At 35.9% G+C, this 17,400-nt stretch overlaps 1 protein-coding gene across 1 annotated transcript; it reads left to right on the top strand.

Annotated features, from left to right (window-relative positions):
* LOC146004291 (G patch domain-containing protein 4-like) lies at nucleotides 1–15,778 on the top strand. The gene is made up of 5 exons (XM_083143011.1): nucleotides 1–383; nucleotides 4,014–4,180; nucleotides 4,606–4,683; nucleotides 12,676–12,812; nucleotides 15,304–15,778. The coding sequence occupies exons 1-5, from the start codon at nucleotides 338–340 to the stop codon at nucleotides 15,776–15,778; spliced, it is 903 nt and encodes a 300-aa protein (XP_082999137.1). The 5' UTR covers nucleotides 1–337.
* Nucleotides 15,779–17,400: the final 1,622 nt, after the last annotated feature.

Here is a 17,400-nt window from a genome sequence, read left to right as displayed (position 1 = left end):
GTGCGTAGCGCAGTTTGCAACTTCCTTGTTACAGATGTTAAGGTTATAATTTGCGTATATTCCACAAATGACAAGAAATTAATTGTTTGCAGACAGAAACTAGACCTTAGTGAACTACCTAAGCATTATCGTATTTCAACTCACACAAAATATACCGAAAATAATGCATTCTTAACGTTTCTATTTGTTGTGCGGGCTGGGACAAATTGAAAGACCAATAGGCCTGGCCTGAAGAAGCAGACGGCACTTACAGCATATTTATGTGTGCTTGCATGTGAGAACGGAATGTAAATATACGAAAGTGTTGGATTATTTCAAAAGCATTTTATATTATACGATGGAATTTGCTAGACGGCAGATGGTTAAATACGGTTGGAAAGAAGGTATGGCTTGTTTTTAGCAGAGTAGCAAGTGGCTGGGCAATATTTGCTTTCTTAGAGGAAAAATGTTTTAAGGCGTGGAAGATGTAAATCTTTGGGTGGAGAGGCTTAAATGATAGCTGAGCCCTTTTCTTTATAGTAAAGAGTACAGAATTTCGTGAAAATCGACTGTGGCTAGATGTGCTGTCCAACTTATTAATTGGCTCAAGTTGTGATTGTTTAATTTCGAATTTATCATGATGCACAGTTATTTTGTGCATGGTTTGGTTTCTAATTATGCCTGTTAACACAGAGTCTTACTGATTACTTATTATCTTTTTTCTTATAGAGATCTGATTTTTCCCTTCTGCATAGTCCAAAATAATTAATTTTTTTCCAGTCATTCGTTTACTGTCATCTGGGATGTAGACTGCAGCTGCCATCTACTTCACTTGCATGAAATGCGAAGGAAAGGGGTATTTCATCACAAAATACATTTGTTGTTAGGTTAAGCAAGAAGTTCAGAACTCTTAGCACAATAAAATATTCCTAAATCCTTTTGCTGCTAGGTTATGTGGGTCAGGTTTCTAGCCCTGGAAAAAGCTAGAGTCCAACTCAACCAGAAATCAAGAACACCTGCTTGTGTAACCTACATTTCAAATCATAATTACTCAAGGAACTAATACTTAGTTTAGCACTTAACTGTGCTACTTAGTTTCTCCAAGCTTGGAACTTACTCCCACAATCCTTTCCAGTATTCTAAAGCACTTCCTAATATTCCTATAAAACTTGTGAAAAATCGGAACCATTATAGAGTGACCATGAACAAAAGAACCTTCGACAAAAAGTATCTTTGCACCTCCTCCTTCTTCCGTTCAACTCAGGCCATAAGGAAGCATGTTCCACTCTGCCCCTCCCCTCCATGCAGGAGTACGGTGTACAGGAGTCGCGGTTCTGTGTAGCCTTTTTTGCTTGTGGTTCCACTATACCTGTTAATTTAATGGGTCTATCTTCTGATTGTTGTATGCTAACCCCTTCATTATACATGCTTGTTGTACATCATATGAATAGACACTATTGCTAAATGCACACACTGAAGAGGCATTATGAATACTTATTGCATCTTTGTTGCAGAATGATTTTTATGTCTGTCTGCCTGTCCATGACCAGGTGGTGAGATAGCATATTGGGCCATTTTCACAAGATGGTGAGAATATCAGAAAGTGCTAAAGAACAGAAATCACATGATCAGTTGTTGGAAGTATTGACAAAATTAATTTTAATGCTAACCCCCATAAATGTGACCTACCTAACCTAACAACGAAGCTTTTAGGAATATAATACCCCTTTATACCTACATGATGTGATGTATTAGCAGCAGTGGTCCATATCAGAACACCTTGTAACATTTTTCAAACTCCCTGGTGTGCAGAAATAGAGGACTTGTCGCCTGCATTAAAATAAATGCACACCAACATAAGCTTGATACATGTCAACAACTAAAGAATGTAACAGGCTGGGGCAGGTCATAGATCATGCGCATGTACAGTTTAAAACCTGGTGAAAATAGCTGAAGAAACTATCTTCATCTCCTGGTGAAGCTAGTCACTCCATTTCCATGTAATGTTTCACGGTGAGGGCTCACTTATCGACTGGACCATTATCTGTTCAATTTTTGCAGAACGAAGGTCCAATATTTTCAGACCTGCATTCTTTGGGTGAAAATTTCATTCCCTACAAAGATTCTTATATGTATGGGTTAGCCAGGTTTGGTTGCATTGCAGTGTAGGTGCATTTTCTTCTCCTTCATGTATAAATAACATTTTTTACAAAGAAATATTATACCGCATAAAAAAAATATTAGTATATGAGGAGGCTTGGTTAGGTTGCCTTAGTTGATCCCACAGTATTTTTTTTATATAACAGTTTTCTAAAGCAGAAAGCACAATTCCAGTAGTTGAAAAATTTACTGGCAGGACAACTTTCACAATATATGCTTTTAATATGAAATTATGATATAATTGCTCTTTGTTTTGTTACTTCAAACCAACTGATTCAGATTCTACAAATTCAAACATTATTTTACAACCATTTCCAAACTTTCTATAATTCTTTATATACTCGTACACTTTGGGATAATCATCCATTTGATCTTTAAATGATTAGTTGGTAAATTTCTCGTATCGGACAAACGGCTGAAATTTGTTAGTTCATTTAATTTGAATATTCGTACTTACCTATCCCCCACACCCCCTATACGCCTTCATGGCGTGATGCTATGCACAGGGGAACACTTTACTTTACTTCTTTCTTTACGTATTCTGCATTGAGAAACATTGCTGAAGGTGGCATTTCGCTTATTTCACAGAAATAAGCTCTATTTGCGACATATCGAGTAAGTTTTCTTCGTTTATTTTTGCCTTCGGTAACATGCAAAATGGCGGTCACAGTTTCACTACCGTACTCGGCATGCAGTGTTTCCACCCCACTGCACTCAGAAATACCTACGTAGCCCCACAAACCATTTCCGGTAAGGTTAGGTTAGGTAGGGTCACGTTTAGGTTACAATAGTTAAAAATTGGTTCCGAAAAAAAATATGCGTAGCCCCACACACCATTCTATCATAGCCCCACAAACCATTCTCGCATAGCCCCACAAACCATTGACACATAGCCCCACGAACCATTGACACATAGCCCCACGAACCATTGAAACATAGCTCCACAAACCATTTGCGGAAACGTACATTCTTCAGTTACAAAAACACGTGTTTGGAAACACTGACCGGGATTGACTGGGATTACGTCATCACACACAGGCTACATCTACCTGGAAGTAAATGGATGCAAGAGCTTTCGTGCATCGGTCACACATTTATATCGAAAAATAGATGATTTACTGGCAAAATTCAATGAACGATGCGAGAAAACAATTCCCCGAACTTCCACAAGTATAAAGAAACTGCATTCGGTAAGTAATTTCTCCTGTAAATTTGAAGAAATTTGTTTGTCCGATACGAGAAATTTACCGATTAGTCTTGTAACCCAAACATCCTTTTCCAGTACCGATTAGCCTATTAAGTGGACTTAAAACACCAACTCAGTCAATCAACCTAACATCCTTTGATTGTTTCCTGATTTCTTAGCAGTGTATCTGCAGTCAAGACTTCCAAAATTTTTAATTAAGACAAATATACTACTGTCCCGTCTAGCTCCTTAAGTATATGTGTGTAGCTATTTGTGATTTGATGTGGAAAAGTTGCAAAAATAGTAATCAAAATGTTAAAAAGAAACATACTCACATGATTCTCTTGCTCCCCCGCCGGGGATCGAATCCGGGTCTCTTGCATGGTAGTCAGATGCCCTAACGACTGAGCTACCATGGTTAACTGTCACTAATTGCATTCTTTATTTATTCTACTTTCTGTGTTGTTTTATAGTGCGAAATTCTGTTGATGTGAAGCAGATGTTATCCTCTGTTTATTGATATTTTTATTTGATTTAATTTTTGATCATCACATTGTGGAAAACAGACTGAATGAAAATGGTGATGAACAATTCACCTATTTCTTTTGCTGTTGGTTGTACAATAATATGGGTTGGTTGTTCATGTAGCCTGTGAATTCTTAAAAGCTTGTTACTTGATGTTTTTCAGGAAAAGGACTAGGCAAAGAAGAAAATGGAATGACAACAGCACTGAAACCCAAACAGAAGCGTAGCAAATCAGGCATTGGTCGGAAGATTGGAGATGAGTTTTCCATTCATTGGTGGGAACATGCATTCAATAAAGCTTCTAGTAGTATCAACATAATGCCTACAGAGGTAAGACAACATTTAATTCCAGGGTTAATAAAAATTATGATTTTTATTTAATATATTTTTTTAAATAAACACACTTAAAATTGCTTGTATGGTTTTTGGCAACATACATATAGATTTATTTTTTTTCATAGAAAGGCTCTTTATAGTAAAGGCCCTGCAAAATATTTGAACAGTTTGATTAAAACAAATAACATAATATACATTTTTTAGTTTCTGATACAGTATATATATGAAGCTACTATGGAAATGTTTGGCATCAGTATGGTTCAGCCATAGTGTCAACATGTACTTTCTTTTGTAAATTAACCATTGCCTTAGTTAATTTTATGGTGCTCGAAGTGTTATTTAATATTATCAACTCTCATTATTGTGTCTCATGTAGAATATTCAGTAAAGATGACAATGTTCTTTTTCTTTTGTATCAGGATGGAGTTGAAGTGAAGAAGGTTAAAGCACAGGATAGTAACAAGAAAAAATCCTTAGTCTATGGATCATTTATAAAGGTTTGTATAGATTGGTAATACAACATATTCTTCTTAATCATATAATAGGCCCAACTTCTGATTTCTGATCTTGTGGTCATGCATCCATCTGTTGTGTATCATGTGAATGGGGATCATTTTTTTTTTAAAAAAAAAAGTGATTTCTGAACAATATGTCCACAGTTTGTCACTGGTAGCAACAATAAACTGTGGATTCAAATAATGGTTTTATTCCCACTTCTACATGTGACATGTCATAGTTTGACATGTGGCAGCAATCTGTGATGACTAGCTTCATTGAGTAGTCCACTCTAAGACAATGTTCTCACGAAAAAACAAATTGCATTATCAAAATTCAAGTTGCATGACGAAGAAATGTTGTTAAGTGTCACAGAGATCTTGTGCTAGCTTGTGGTTATAAGTAGGGTGACCAGATTTTCTGAAACGAAAAGCACATCCATGGATGCGTACAGGGGACATTGCAACTATTGCAGCTATAACTAAAAGAGCACGGGGTCAAGTGCACCCCTTCTCCCCTCTTTGGCAAAGAAAAAGTCATGCTGCTTACTGTCTCCTGAAATATTACACAGTTCTCTTTAATCTTTTTCATCTTGATTTAATTTTTGTTATTTAACGTCGCTTTTCTGTCACTGTCTAATTGCAACAATGAATGTGAGTGAGTGGTGATATGATTAGATTCATGAATGGATACTCACAAAGAATGTTCATGCCTGGGCTGGGATTTGATTCCAGGATCCCAGGAGTTCTAGCGTTCAACCACTCTGCCATGGAGGTCTTCCCTAATAATTCCTTTTTCATTTCTCTCTTTTCCGTTCCTCCTTTTGCTTATCTTTTTAATTTTACAGATTAACCTTCCTATCTATCTCATTCTTACTGTTTTTATGTGTGTGTTTCCTTACTTTCTTACAATGAAACATTAATACATTGTGAAATAATATTAAAATATTAATCAATACTGAGAATATATTTGTCTTGCCGCAGCTGTAGTAATCATCTCATCAATGCATCAAACATGCAAATCCCCAGAATTGGGCTATTTTTAGTTTTCAAAGCACCCCTGCATATACTCATCACTCGTTGCCTTGCATATCATATCATAAAAGACTGCATGCAATATCTGCTGCTAATTTTTAGATCTACAAGTATTTCTATGCAAACTAACAATGCTATTAATTTATTTTAATCACTTGCCGTTAAGCTTTCTGCTCCCCCATAATGGTAGTTCTTCGCAAAATACCACAATATTTGCCTTATTGCATTTCAACCGTGCATATTATTGAAGAAATAAAATATTAAAAGGCACTAACAGTATCACAGATGTAAACAATTTGTCTGGATGTTTTGCAGGACGATATTGAAAAATAGGACATGTTTTGTTTTTTGGAGTAGCATCACGGACCACAGGATGTGACCCTGAAAAGAAGAACTGTCCTGCAAAAATCAAGACGTGTGGTCACCCTAGTTATGAGGCACTTCCATATCCAACAGTGGTTCAGTGTTTCACCATACTGATTTGTCAAGACCGATAAAGTTCCGTCATCAACATTGAAGTGATGCTTCTTGTTGCCTATGGCTACGAGGTTACAGTATTCTTCTTCGTAACACAGTGCTGTAGGAAATTACCATGAACATTGAGTATTGGAGAATCACCTTCTTTCAGCTATTCATTACAAATGGCCAACACTTTTAGTGAGACATCCGACTGTGCTGTAACACAACTCAAGGTGCCATCTTGAAAATTCATTAGGCCAGCTACTTGAGTGGTGGAATTGGGAAGTGTAGTCTTGCAACTATAAGTTGTTTCAGTAGGTAAAAGATCCACTTTAAGGATGTCACTTGAAGACCATTCATGACATAAAGCAGTCCTTCATTGATATACAGAAAATTGCTGACATTACAAGAAAATTGCCATAAATTGGCAACATATGCTACACTCATCCAGAGACTATTACAAAGGAATGCAGTAACTTTGTCTTCTACAATAACCTAAGTAAACAGTTATGAGCATGTAATAAGTTTTTTGGAAATTATCTTCATATGTGCATATGCTGTGGAAGCATAATATACTGTACATTTAATGCATCTTTATTCAGAATGATTTGTGTGGCCTATATATTGTTGAGCTGCCTTATTGGCAGTATGGGGATATAGCAGTAGAGACACTCGCTTTGATTTTCTGCCTAATATTTATTATGACACCCAGACCATGCGGACCCAAACGTGGACAAAAAGTAGACCCCTCTCACTTACCTAAATGCCTTCTCTCTCCTGTTCTGGCACCTCCTCACTTCATAATGCTACTCTCTCTCTCTCTCTCTCTCTCTCTCTCTCTCTCTCTCTCACTCTCACTCTCTCTCTCTCTCTCTCTCACTCTCTCACTCTCTCTCTCTCTCTCACACTCTCTCTCTCTCTCTCTCTCACACACTCTCACTCACACTCACTCACTCACCAGCACCACCTTCTCCCAACACTCCCTCAATGAAACTCCCCGATCAGCCAAGACTTCCTCCCGGCCAAGGTCTCTCACTTTTAATTACTCAGCAATCACATTGCCCGATCGGAAGTTGCACCTGCATTCCTATTTCAAGGTCTTCTTCTCTGTCCACAATATTTCCATATAGGGGCATTCCAGCATTACGTGTGTGACATTTACACATAAAATGTAAGGTTCTATACATGCAATTGGATTACAATATTACAACTGATGTCATAGAATTATGAAATAATTCTTGGTGTCTGCTAACACATGAAAAGAAACCTTGAGTGTGATGGCACAGTTTGAATGCGTGAAAGGTATTGAGGAAAATGTGTTAAGTGCGTGATGCTTGAAAAATGTATCAGAGTTTGACTTCATTTGTCCGTGAAGCATATGGGTTAGAGATGCTAATAATATATGCAAATTATATGCATTTACAAACCTTTAAACCTTAATGCAATTTAAAACAATAATTTCCTGATTGATTCATTTTGTTATTTACATAGAGTAGGGCCATTTTTCGTGGAATGGTCCTATATGTCTTTTATATAGAGCAGCCATTCGTTGACTGTGTCCTACAATTCTCCATTTCCTTTATACAGCATACCAGAAGGTTTTTATTTTTCACATAGATACAATTAAAATTAGTTTGCTTTACATATTTTTGTTCTGTGTCTTATTTTTTCCGCCATGTGAAATATTAATACCCCATGAATATGCTTACGTGACCAGGTTTGGTCACATTGTGTTAGTATTTTTTTCTGTTTTTTGTTTGTACAACACTTATGTAAAGGTTAGGCACATTTTGTGTGATTGTCATAGTTTTCCCGCAGTTTCTTTTACGTATTTACATGTACATAATTTTTTTAAACATGAAAGCAGCTAAAATTTATGATAATTATGACTTCTACAACATTCCTTTCAACACAATTATCGCCCACTGAGATGCTGAAAAGAAACCACCCCGAATCTCCGAATGGAAAATTCCATGTGCTATTTTGAGGGTAGTCCGCCACATGCAGAACCGTGGAGCATTTTCCATGTTTGGCTACAGCAGGGCTGAGTATGATGCTTGCCCGGAGCTAAGTGAAGCATCGCGGAATTATGCAAGAGGGCATTTGGAGGCGCAGCCAATTGAAATTTTCCACCCTAGAAACATGCAAACATCTGACATGGAAATTTGGCTTGTTTCGCTGTAGTGGGCGTTACACCATTTGATTTCAGTAGAAACACAACAGAAGTTCTGTTGCTGCGTTTTGCCTTGTTTCCCTGCATCTCAGTGGACGTTAAGCTTTATTGCAAAGACACAGTTACACATTCAACAAACTTCAAGCATTAATTCACACTCTTGGAAACTTTAAAATGCTTTACTCATCCTAGACAGCATAGCTAGCATACAGAAGTCAGACCATGTAATCACTAGCCAAGCTTAAGTAGACATATTCTCAGAAGTGTCAGCACTAGGCTTGCCATGCCTCCCGGAATAGCTGGGAGTCCCTGAATTGGACTTACTCTTCCGGTCTCCTGGACAAATTTTGTTATCTCCTTGTATAACTAGATTTAGTATTAATATATTTTTTTATTATATTTTAATTTCCTTTTGTTATGCATTTGCCAAGTGAGTAAAAGTTGTTATTGCAAACCAAACAATTAAACTTCACGATATTATTTTGAACACTAGCGAAAAATGAGTCATTGTTTATGTAAATGGGAGGAGCGAGAAATAGAAAGTGTACATACACATTGTTGCACCAAAACATCTACACAAGTGCCGCAGAAAACAAACACAAAGACATTGTTGCATCAGTATCGAGACATCTTTTTATTTCTTCGTTATATAGATGTGGTTTGTAGTATGGTATAGTGGGATTAAGTGCATTTTAATGTTTGTGTTGTTGTCATGGACAGTCACAATAAAAGTATTACTGGCATTGAATAATGCATGGGGAAAGTTATTTTATTTGGTTACATAGGAAGAGTGAGTTTGATGCGAAATATAGAAACTAACTACATAACTATCTGTATTTGTTTTGTGTACTTACCAATTGTGGGTACTAGGTTCTTTTTGATCAAGTTGATTCAATTTTGTATTCACACTAGCAAGACCACAAACAGATAACAGCTGCTATCCAGGACATTAGTCTTCCAGAACATTTTATCTAAAGAGTTTGTAATGATATCTCCCAGAATTATTCTTAGGTTGGGAAGCTTTGTGAGCATCATGACAAGTGTTCAAAATTAGTGGTCACAAAGTGTAATTAGAATTATTTGTTTCATGCCTATCTAAATCTATCAGGTAGCCATTTTTGCGACTATGTGATTTTGGTTCTTGTAAATATAATGGAAAATGTTACTACATGTTACCTTGAATTTTTTGAATCCAGGAGCATAATTTTTTTTGTATTTCCATTACACAATAATTTTATTTGCTTTACTGTAGTAAATGAGTTTTTTACTTTGCTAGTTTTCTGATGACTCTTTGTAAATTAATATTTGATGAAATCTGTGAGTGAACAACTACAAGGAAGCCCTTTTTCTGGATTGAATCCAGAACAATTCACACCAACAATAATTGATTTGTATTTTCTGCCCATACATATTGTAGATGTGAGTTGCAGCTGCAAGTTTTCGAAGATTCCACTCTGCAACATATATTTAAATTTGAAAATAAGGAAATATTTGAAATAAATTAAGATTTTTACCAATGTTATTCCTTGTGGCATGGCTCTAAAACTTTTAGGAATGTATTTTCTGTGTGCACTAGTTTTACCAATCAACATTTTGCTATTTAATCACGTTTGGTGACTAATTTGTCAGTTTTGATTTTTAAGTGCTTTGTGGCAGTCACCACATGGCACATAAATACACCATCCTGCATTTAAAAAAAAAATTGGATGATTTCAAATCAATAGGTGATTCTGGAAGTATTTTGAATGCTGGTCATGGAAATGAGATCCATTTTTTCCCATCACGTCAGGATTTTTCACAATTTCACAATCAAAAATCTCATATTCGCCATTACATTACATCAATCGTATCCTTGCGCATGCTACTCCGTTCCTCTCTCCCACTCAACACGGTTTTCTTCCTCATGCTTCATGTGACACAAACCTTGCTTGTTTGCTCACCAACGCGGTTAACTGCCTGAGTGCCAAGCAAGACATGGATGTCGTTTACTTAGATTTTTCTAAAGCCTTTGACTCTGTCCCTCATACACAACTCATCCATAAACTTTCAAACAGATTCAACATTCACGGTCCTCTTCTTAAATTACTCTCATCTTACTTGCACAATAGAAAGCAAAAGGTTATCATATCTGGTTGCTCTTCGTCATGGCTCCCTGTAGTTTCCGTTGTGCCTCAAGGAAGTTCTCTAGGGCCCCTGTGTTTCACTCTTTTCATGGACGATATTCATGAATATATTTCTCCAGAATGCTCGATTTTATTGTATGCTGATGACTGTAAGTTATTTAGAAACATCGCTTCAGTTGAAGACACTTGTTCCATGCAAGACATTCTCACACACATTGAACGCTGGTGCCAAGACTGGAATCTAAAAATAAATCCCGAGAAATCTGTTTTTATGAGGTTTACCCTCAAATCCAATTTTACAGCACCATCCTATAGATTATGCAACAAAATCATCCCGTTCGTACAACAGCACAAAGATCTTGGAGTCATTTTCGACAGCAAACTCACTTTCAGCCACCACATAGATTACATAACTTCGAGAGCCATGAAAACCCTTGGGCTAATTTACAGATTTACAGATATCACACATGTTTCTGCCCTCAAAACCTACTTTACATCGTGCGTAGTACCTATTCTTGAATATGGTTCCTGTATTTGGTCTATGGCCTGTGATAGCAATATAAAGAGAACAAACAAAGTGGTAAATTTCTTTATCAGAATTGTCAAACATAGATGTCCAGCCCTTGAAAACTTTTCCAAACATGAAATTCTATCCACTCTTCAAATTCACGATCCGTCCCTTCGCCGTCAAGTTTCAGATCTAACATTTCTTTTCAAAATCATGAATGGACAACTTTTCACTAACGAACTCTTGCCACATCTTCGCATCCGGATCCCACGTACCAACAGCAAATGCAACAACTTCTTTTACACAAAAGCCTCAAGGCTATCCCTAGAACAAAGGTCATTTCTCTATAGGCTACAAACAAGGTACAATACACTAATTGATCCTCCAGGCTTCCATCTATCTAAGCAGGCTTTCAGAAATGCGTGCATCAAGCAGCTGAAGAGAAATTAATATTTGTTATACCCTTGTTATTGTTTTATTATTATTGTTTATTTTTTTATTATTTTTATTGTATTATTCTTGTTACATATGTGTGCGTGCTTCTCATTTGTTAATTTCTATTTTTCTCGCTGTTGATATCCTGATATAAAATGGATCCTCTCTGTATTCAGGATTTCTCAAATAAATAAATAAATAAATAAATAAACTCATCAAAATAAATTTATGCAAGGGAAATTTAGGTTTTTTCCAAATCAGTAAGTGATTCTGAAAGTAGTTTGAGTGCAGATCACGCACATGACATCCATTTTTCCGCATCACGTCAGGATTTTTCACAATTTCACAATCAAAATTCTCACATTCACAATTCCATTACGCCTATTACAGAACACAATAAAATAAATTTAAACAAAGGAAATTTCAGTTGTTTACAAACTAATAGGTGATTTTGGAAGTATTTTGAATGCTGATGACGGATATGACATAAATTTCTTCCCATTGCTTCAGGAGGAATTCCCCCTAGATCAGGATTTTTCTCCACATCATTAAGTTCAATCAACCCACTACATTATAACATTGAGTTTTGGACATTTTGAACTTACGTAATTAAAGTTTACAATTTTCGTGTTAATGTGTCTTGTGAAGATAGAAGGTGGATTAAATGATTACTATTCTATGTGCATTTGTAGTTCAACATTGGAGAATTTGTATTCTAGGAAACCAATATTTTACCATCATCTAAACAGAGCCATATATTGAGGAAATAATGGAACTATCCAATTTATTGTGAAATTAAGGCAGTTAATATATTGCTAATTTCTGAAAAAACTAGACGTGATAGGTAAAAATTGATTTCATTTTTAGAATCAGCATGTTGAAATTATTCAGAGACAACAGTCATCTGTGTCATCCAAATTCATGCATGCCTGTGATATCAAAGTCTGATTGTGTACCTTGCAGCCATGGACGTTGTCCCCCACCCTCCCACCCCACCTCTGGAAATTGAAAGTCAACCAAAAATTATATATTTAACACATACAATTTCATTTCAGCCACAATAATATATGTTAAGTTTTGCATGAACATGATCATTTTATATTGAAGTGATGTTTTTTGAAGGGACAACACTTTTTGGGGGGAAAGTGTGCCTTGTTTGCCCCCCCCCCCAGAAAAAATACCTTGTTTACCCCTCCCTAGAAAAAAATCCTGTGGACGACCGGTTTTATAATTATACATTTATCAACTTTTCCTTTTTACAGCAGGGGACATTACAGAATGATGGAACAGTTATGCCAGAAAGAAGTGATGAATCTGATGCACCTCAAGAAGTTCAAGTACCAAGGCAGTTGTCCGACGAGGAACTATTTGCATTTTGTGGAGGCTGCACTGCTCACAAGTTAGTTAACATTCTTTGTTATTTTCATTTTGAGCTGTGATTTTTTTTTTTATTTTTTTTGTGAGCATTAACCCTTTGACGTCCTGCACTGTCTGCCTTTCTGCATCATGTGACGAGCAGTTTTTTGCAAGTTACATAACAGGCATTGGCTCAGAAAGGAAGCATGGAAAGACACAGGAAGCAGAAGCACACGTCACACACACACAATTGTCCGATCATGGGAAGAAGTGTTTCAGCCAAAGTTTTTACCTCCCCCATGGCTAGAGGCATACATATTTTGTATTTGACAAAAAACACGAAATATGAAATAATACACTTTAATTATTCATTTTTCATGTTTCTGGAAGGTGTGAACTGCTTTTTTGTACCATATTTTGTCACGAAATGAAGCAAAATGTGAAATCAATTCTTAAACATGAAATTGAGAGTTCATTTACTGACACAACACTTCCTGTGGAAATGTGCAATTCATGGAAAATTGATTATTTCAGCTGTAATTATTTGTGAAGCAAACATGGACTCCTTTACACATGAAAAAACTTAATACTCTGATAACTACATTAATGTACTATTAGAAGGGAAATCTATATTTTGTTTAATAAGTATAGTTTTTAAAATCAAATTTAGGGTTATATTTACCATTTTTAACACTGAAATGCAATTTTATATACAACTTTTCATCCCGAAATGTATCCAGTTTTTATACCCATATCTGAATCTTTTATTCACCATAAATATGTGACTCTACCCATGACTGTCAAGGCTAAGTAGTGGTAACATTGTTGGCTTGTAATGAAGAGGTCCCAGGTTTGATACCCGGTGGAAGCAGTGGTTCAGATCCCACTTTAAGCTGTAGGTCCAGTCTCGATTAGCCAATCTGCATATAAAGTGGAGTTTAAAACAACAACTCAAACAAACTGTCAAGGGCAAGGTTACTGTTGAGGTAAAGGACAGGGAATTGTCGTGGCTTAGTGTATGCAAGGTCAGAGCCTTAGCCATGAGTATTCTGGAATATGAACTTCAAAGATATCATCTAGCCTCTAAATAAAGATCTAGTGACTGCAGAACTACGCAAATGCCTGCAAGGCCACTTCTTCCCCAGAATGGACGAAAATAGCCACAAGGTTGAGAGCTCTCTTAGCGAGACTGAGGATGATGACAAGGTTAATGCTAGCTTAAATACTCCTCAGACCTCAATTCTCTACTTAGAGATATGTCATTGTATAATGTAATGTAGGATTAGGTCATAGTTAAGTTAATCATAATCATAAATAAACATGTCTTTAAAGCGCGAGTGCATTTTATTTCTACCAGCTTAACTTGTCAATTCACGGTGTCACCTACAGGTGCAATGATTTTGAAATATTATGAAAAATACAAATTACAACGGAAAAGTTTTCATTTTATAATATTTTTTTCCTTAATGCTGTACCGTGAAGGTCACTCTTATGTCGAGCTCTGTAACTAATTCTTCAAGATGGCTAATTGTAGAGTCGAGAGATCTCTCACTGCTTCCGGTTCAAATGCCAATAACATGCAAAACGTAAATTATTATTGAATTCGCAAAGTTAATTGCAAGAATATTAATAGTATGTGATGTAATTGTTTTTGTTTTTTAATAGTATTGTGTGCTTTTATTTTAGTCATAAACATTTAGTGTAGGTGACACTGGGCATTATATGTCAACGACACACAATAAATTAGTATCGCAGAGTATGTGGCTGAATAGAATTTTTGAGATCCAACAGTTCTGACACTTTAGATTTACCACAAACTGACAAAATTTTGTAAAGTTAGAAACTATTTTGATTTACTGAATTCCATTTTTATGAAAAACGTTCCCACGTGTTTCTCAAGTCATGTGTCAATTGACGAGACAGTGGGCGACACTATTCAAAGCAACACATACACGGAAAACCTATAAGGTTTGGTTACAAGATATGGTCAGCACATACAAGAAGTGGTTAACTGATATCCTTTAAACCTTACCAAGGTGCAAAACCATCACCAATGAGACTCCGAGATGAGATCGGTTTGGGAACAGCTGTAGTGTTGGAAATGGAATTTAGCTTTCCAAAGGAACTATGTCCATTCACCATGTATTTTGTAGGGCTGAGCCAATATCACTTTGTGCCGATACCGATTCCGATGCTGATACTCTTACCGATTCCCACCGATACCGATACTTGAAAATTTCAATCATTTAAATTTGTACAAAATATTGATCAATATTGGTGTGTAAATATTCTTATCCAATTATATGCATCAATTTACCAAGAAATTTGCTTTGGAATATTCAAGAATTGCATCAGAATATTAAAATAGATATTATGTAATCACAAAATATAGTTTTTCATGCAATTTTGGTGCGAAATGAAAAGAAAGTTTGGATATTGCATAATTAGAAGGATAATTAGACTCCGCGAAATTGTCGCGTGGCATTTATATCTATTTATATTTATATCTAATTGTATTTTCTTTTCTTTTGAAGAGCTGCAAGACATGGTCATCGTTTGTCTGGGAAACTAGCACGTGTAGCTCAGCAGGAAATGGAGTTTTTTGATGTGGTAAGGGAGAATAAAACCATTGCTGATAGCAGTAACAATAATGAAGACTACCCAACGAAAAAGAAGAAAAATAAAACTCCGCCACAACTTTCAGCAGTAACGGTGGACATGGACCATGAAAATACCCCACGAATCAAAAAGAAAAAGAGACGCTGTAAAGAACTAGATGAATTAGGTATTGAACAATCCAATAAAAGTTGTATTGATTTTGAAGAAGATAACAGAATTCATGTAGATGGTAGTAATGATAATGAGGTGAATGAAATTTGTGACTTTAGTGAAGTTAGTGTGATCAGGAAGAGAAAGAAGAAAATGAAGTTAGATTTAAGTGAAAGCTCCTGTAATGATTCACATGAAACGCCTGCAAAGAAGCATAAAAAGAAAAAAAAGCCATTGTGACAAACTAAATCTATTTTGAAATATAATTTTGTCATTTTATTATTCACATCTGTAGTGGTTTAAGAGTGGAATAGAAAATAATTTGCCAAGCAAATTGCCCATCACCATGTGTTTTTTTTTGTTTCTCATTGTCTTGCACATTGAGAGTTTGAAGGATTGAAACAAATCACTATCCTGTTAGAGAGCTTCTAATGAGCTCTCTAACAGGATAAGTAAAAAAACTATTCCTTAAAATCATGTAAGATGTAAAAGGAAAATAGCCATGGGCAATTTGCTGAACAATATTTATGCAATCCAATGTACATGACTCTCCTATGTGCTTTCAGGAAAGAGATATTTACTTGTACTGTTGCAGAGATCAGCAGCTTATTTGGCATTTTGTTTCTATTGTTGAAGCTTTCATTTCATAAAACAATCAGAATAAATGTGGAGATGGAAAATTTTCATGGTAATAACTAGACCTCGGATTTTTAGGTTTCAAAAAAGTGTGCTTTTAGGTTCCTAAAATAGGCTCAAGAAACCTTAAATTAGGCTCAAAAAATCCTGAAATAGGTTGCAAAGAGACTTCATTTGGTACAAAATTCCTGAAAAATACTGATTAAATACAATCGTTAAAAACAAAATTTCACAAGAACCGTAATAACCAAATATTAATTTGGTATGAAAAATGAATTACGTATGTATAATTTGCTGCACAATATCAGGGTAGCTACTCACTTGGAATTCCTTAAATTCTGGGAATTATACATGAATTATTTGCTCTGGAAATTATTCATGAATTTTGGCAAGACATGAAAAAAGATACAACCGGATGTTTTCTCTAGTCCCATTTTGTCTCCGTAGACGTGAAAAATTGAAACTTTTATTAATCCAAATCCCACTAAATTTATACATGCCCTGAGGAAAGTTTCTCTCAGTTTAGCTTTTATTTTATTTTATTTTTTTATGAAGAAAAAGAAAGCTACATGGAAAATAAAACAAAATTTTCTCAATTCCTTTACTTTGTTAGTGTCTTTTGCAGAACAATCTATCTGACAGACGGAAGATTATTACAAAATAATATATCTTGAAGATGATTAGGTAAATTTTTTGGTACATTGGAATCATACAAACCCTTTATTATTGTCAATATTTTTGTGTGTGGAAGGGAGTGTGAGAGTTGGTAATACGTAAGGTTGGAATAGAGAAAACGTCTGCTTGTATCCTTGAATTTTTGGAAAGTTTGCCTTGAAGACCAGGAATTATACTTGAATTTTTTCATGGTCCTATTGACCACCATGAATCCTTTTGCGTTATCCACACTCAAACTTCACCTCTTGTCTGTAAGGATCATTTCATGTACTGAAAATTATCTTTCAACAGAAATAGTTTTGGTCAAGGAAACGTGTTTATGAGGACAGTTTAGACAATAGCATGGTATCAGTTCCGAATAGGCCCTTTTCTCTATCAGCACGATAATGCCCCTGCCCATAAAGCAGGGTCCATTGCATCGTGGTTTGTGGCCCGCTCAAAGCCCCTACTGGAACCCCATCTTTGGGATGAACTGGAGCGTCGGTTACGTGCCAGACACACTTGACCGAAAACCTCCCACAAACTATTCACGAGGCTACAGGACGAATGGG

This window comes from Lepisma saccharinum, chromosome 21 (assembly GCF_977018435.1).
Source record: "Lepisma saccharinum chromosome 21, izLepSacc3.1, whole genome shotgun sequence".
In the NCBI taxonomy this organism is placed as follows: Eukaryota; Metazoa; Arthropoda; class Insecta; order Zygentoma; family Lepismatidae; genus Lepisma; species Lepisma saccharinum.
This window is presented reverse-complemented; position numbering and strand designations above follow the sequence as displayed.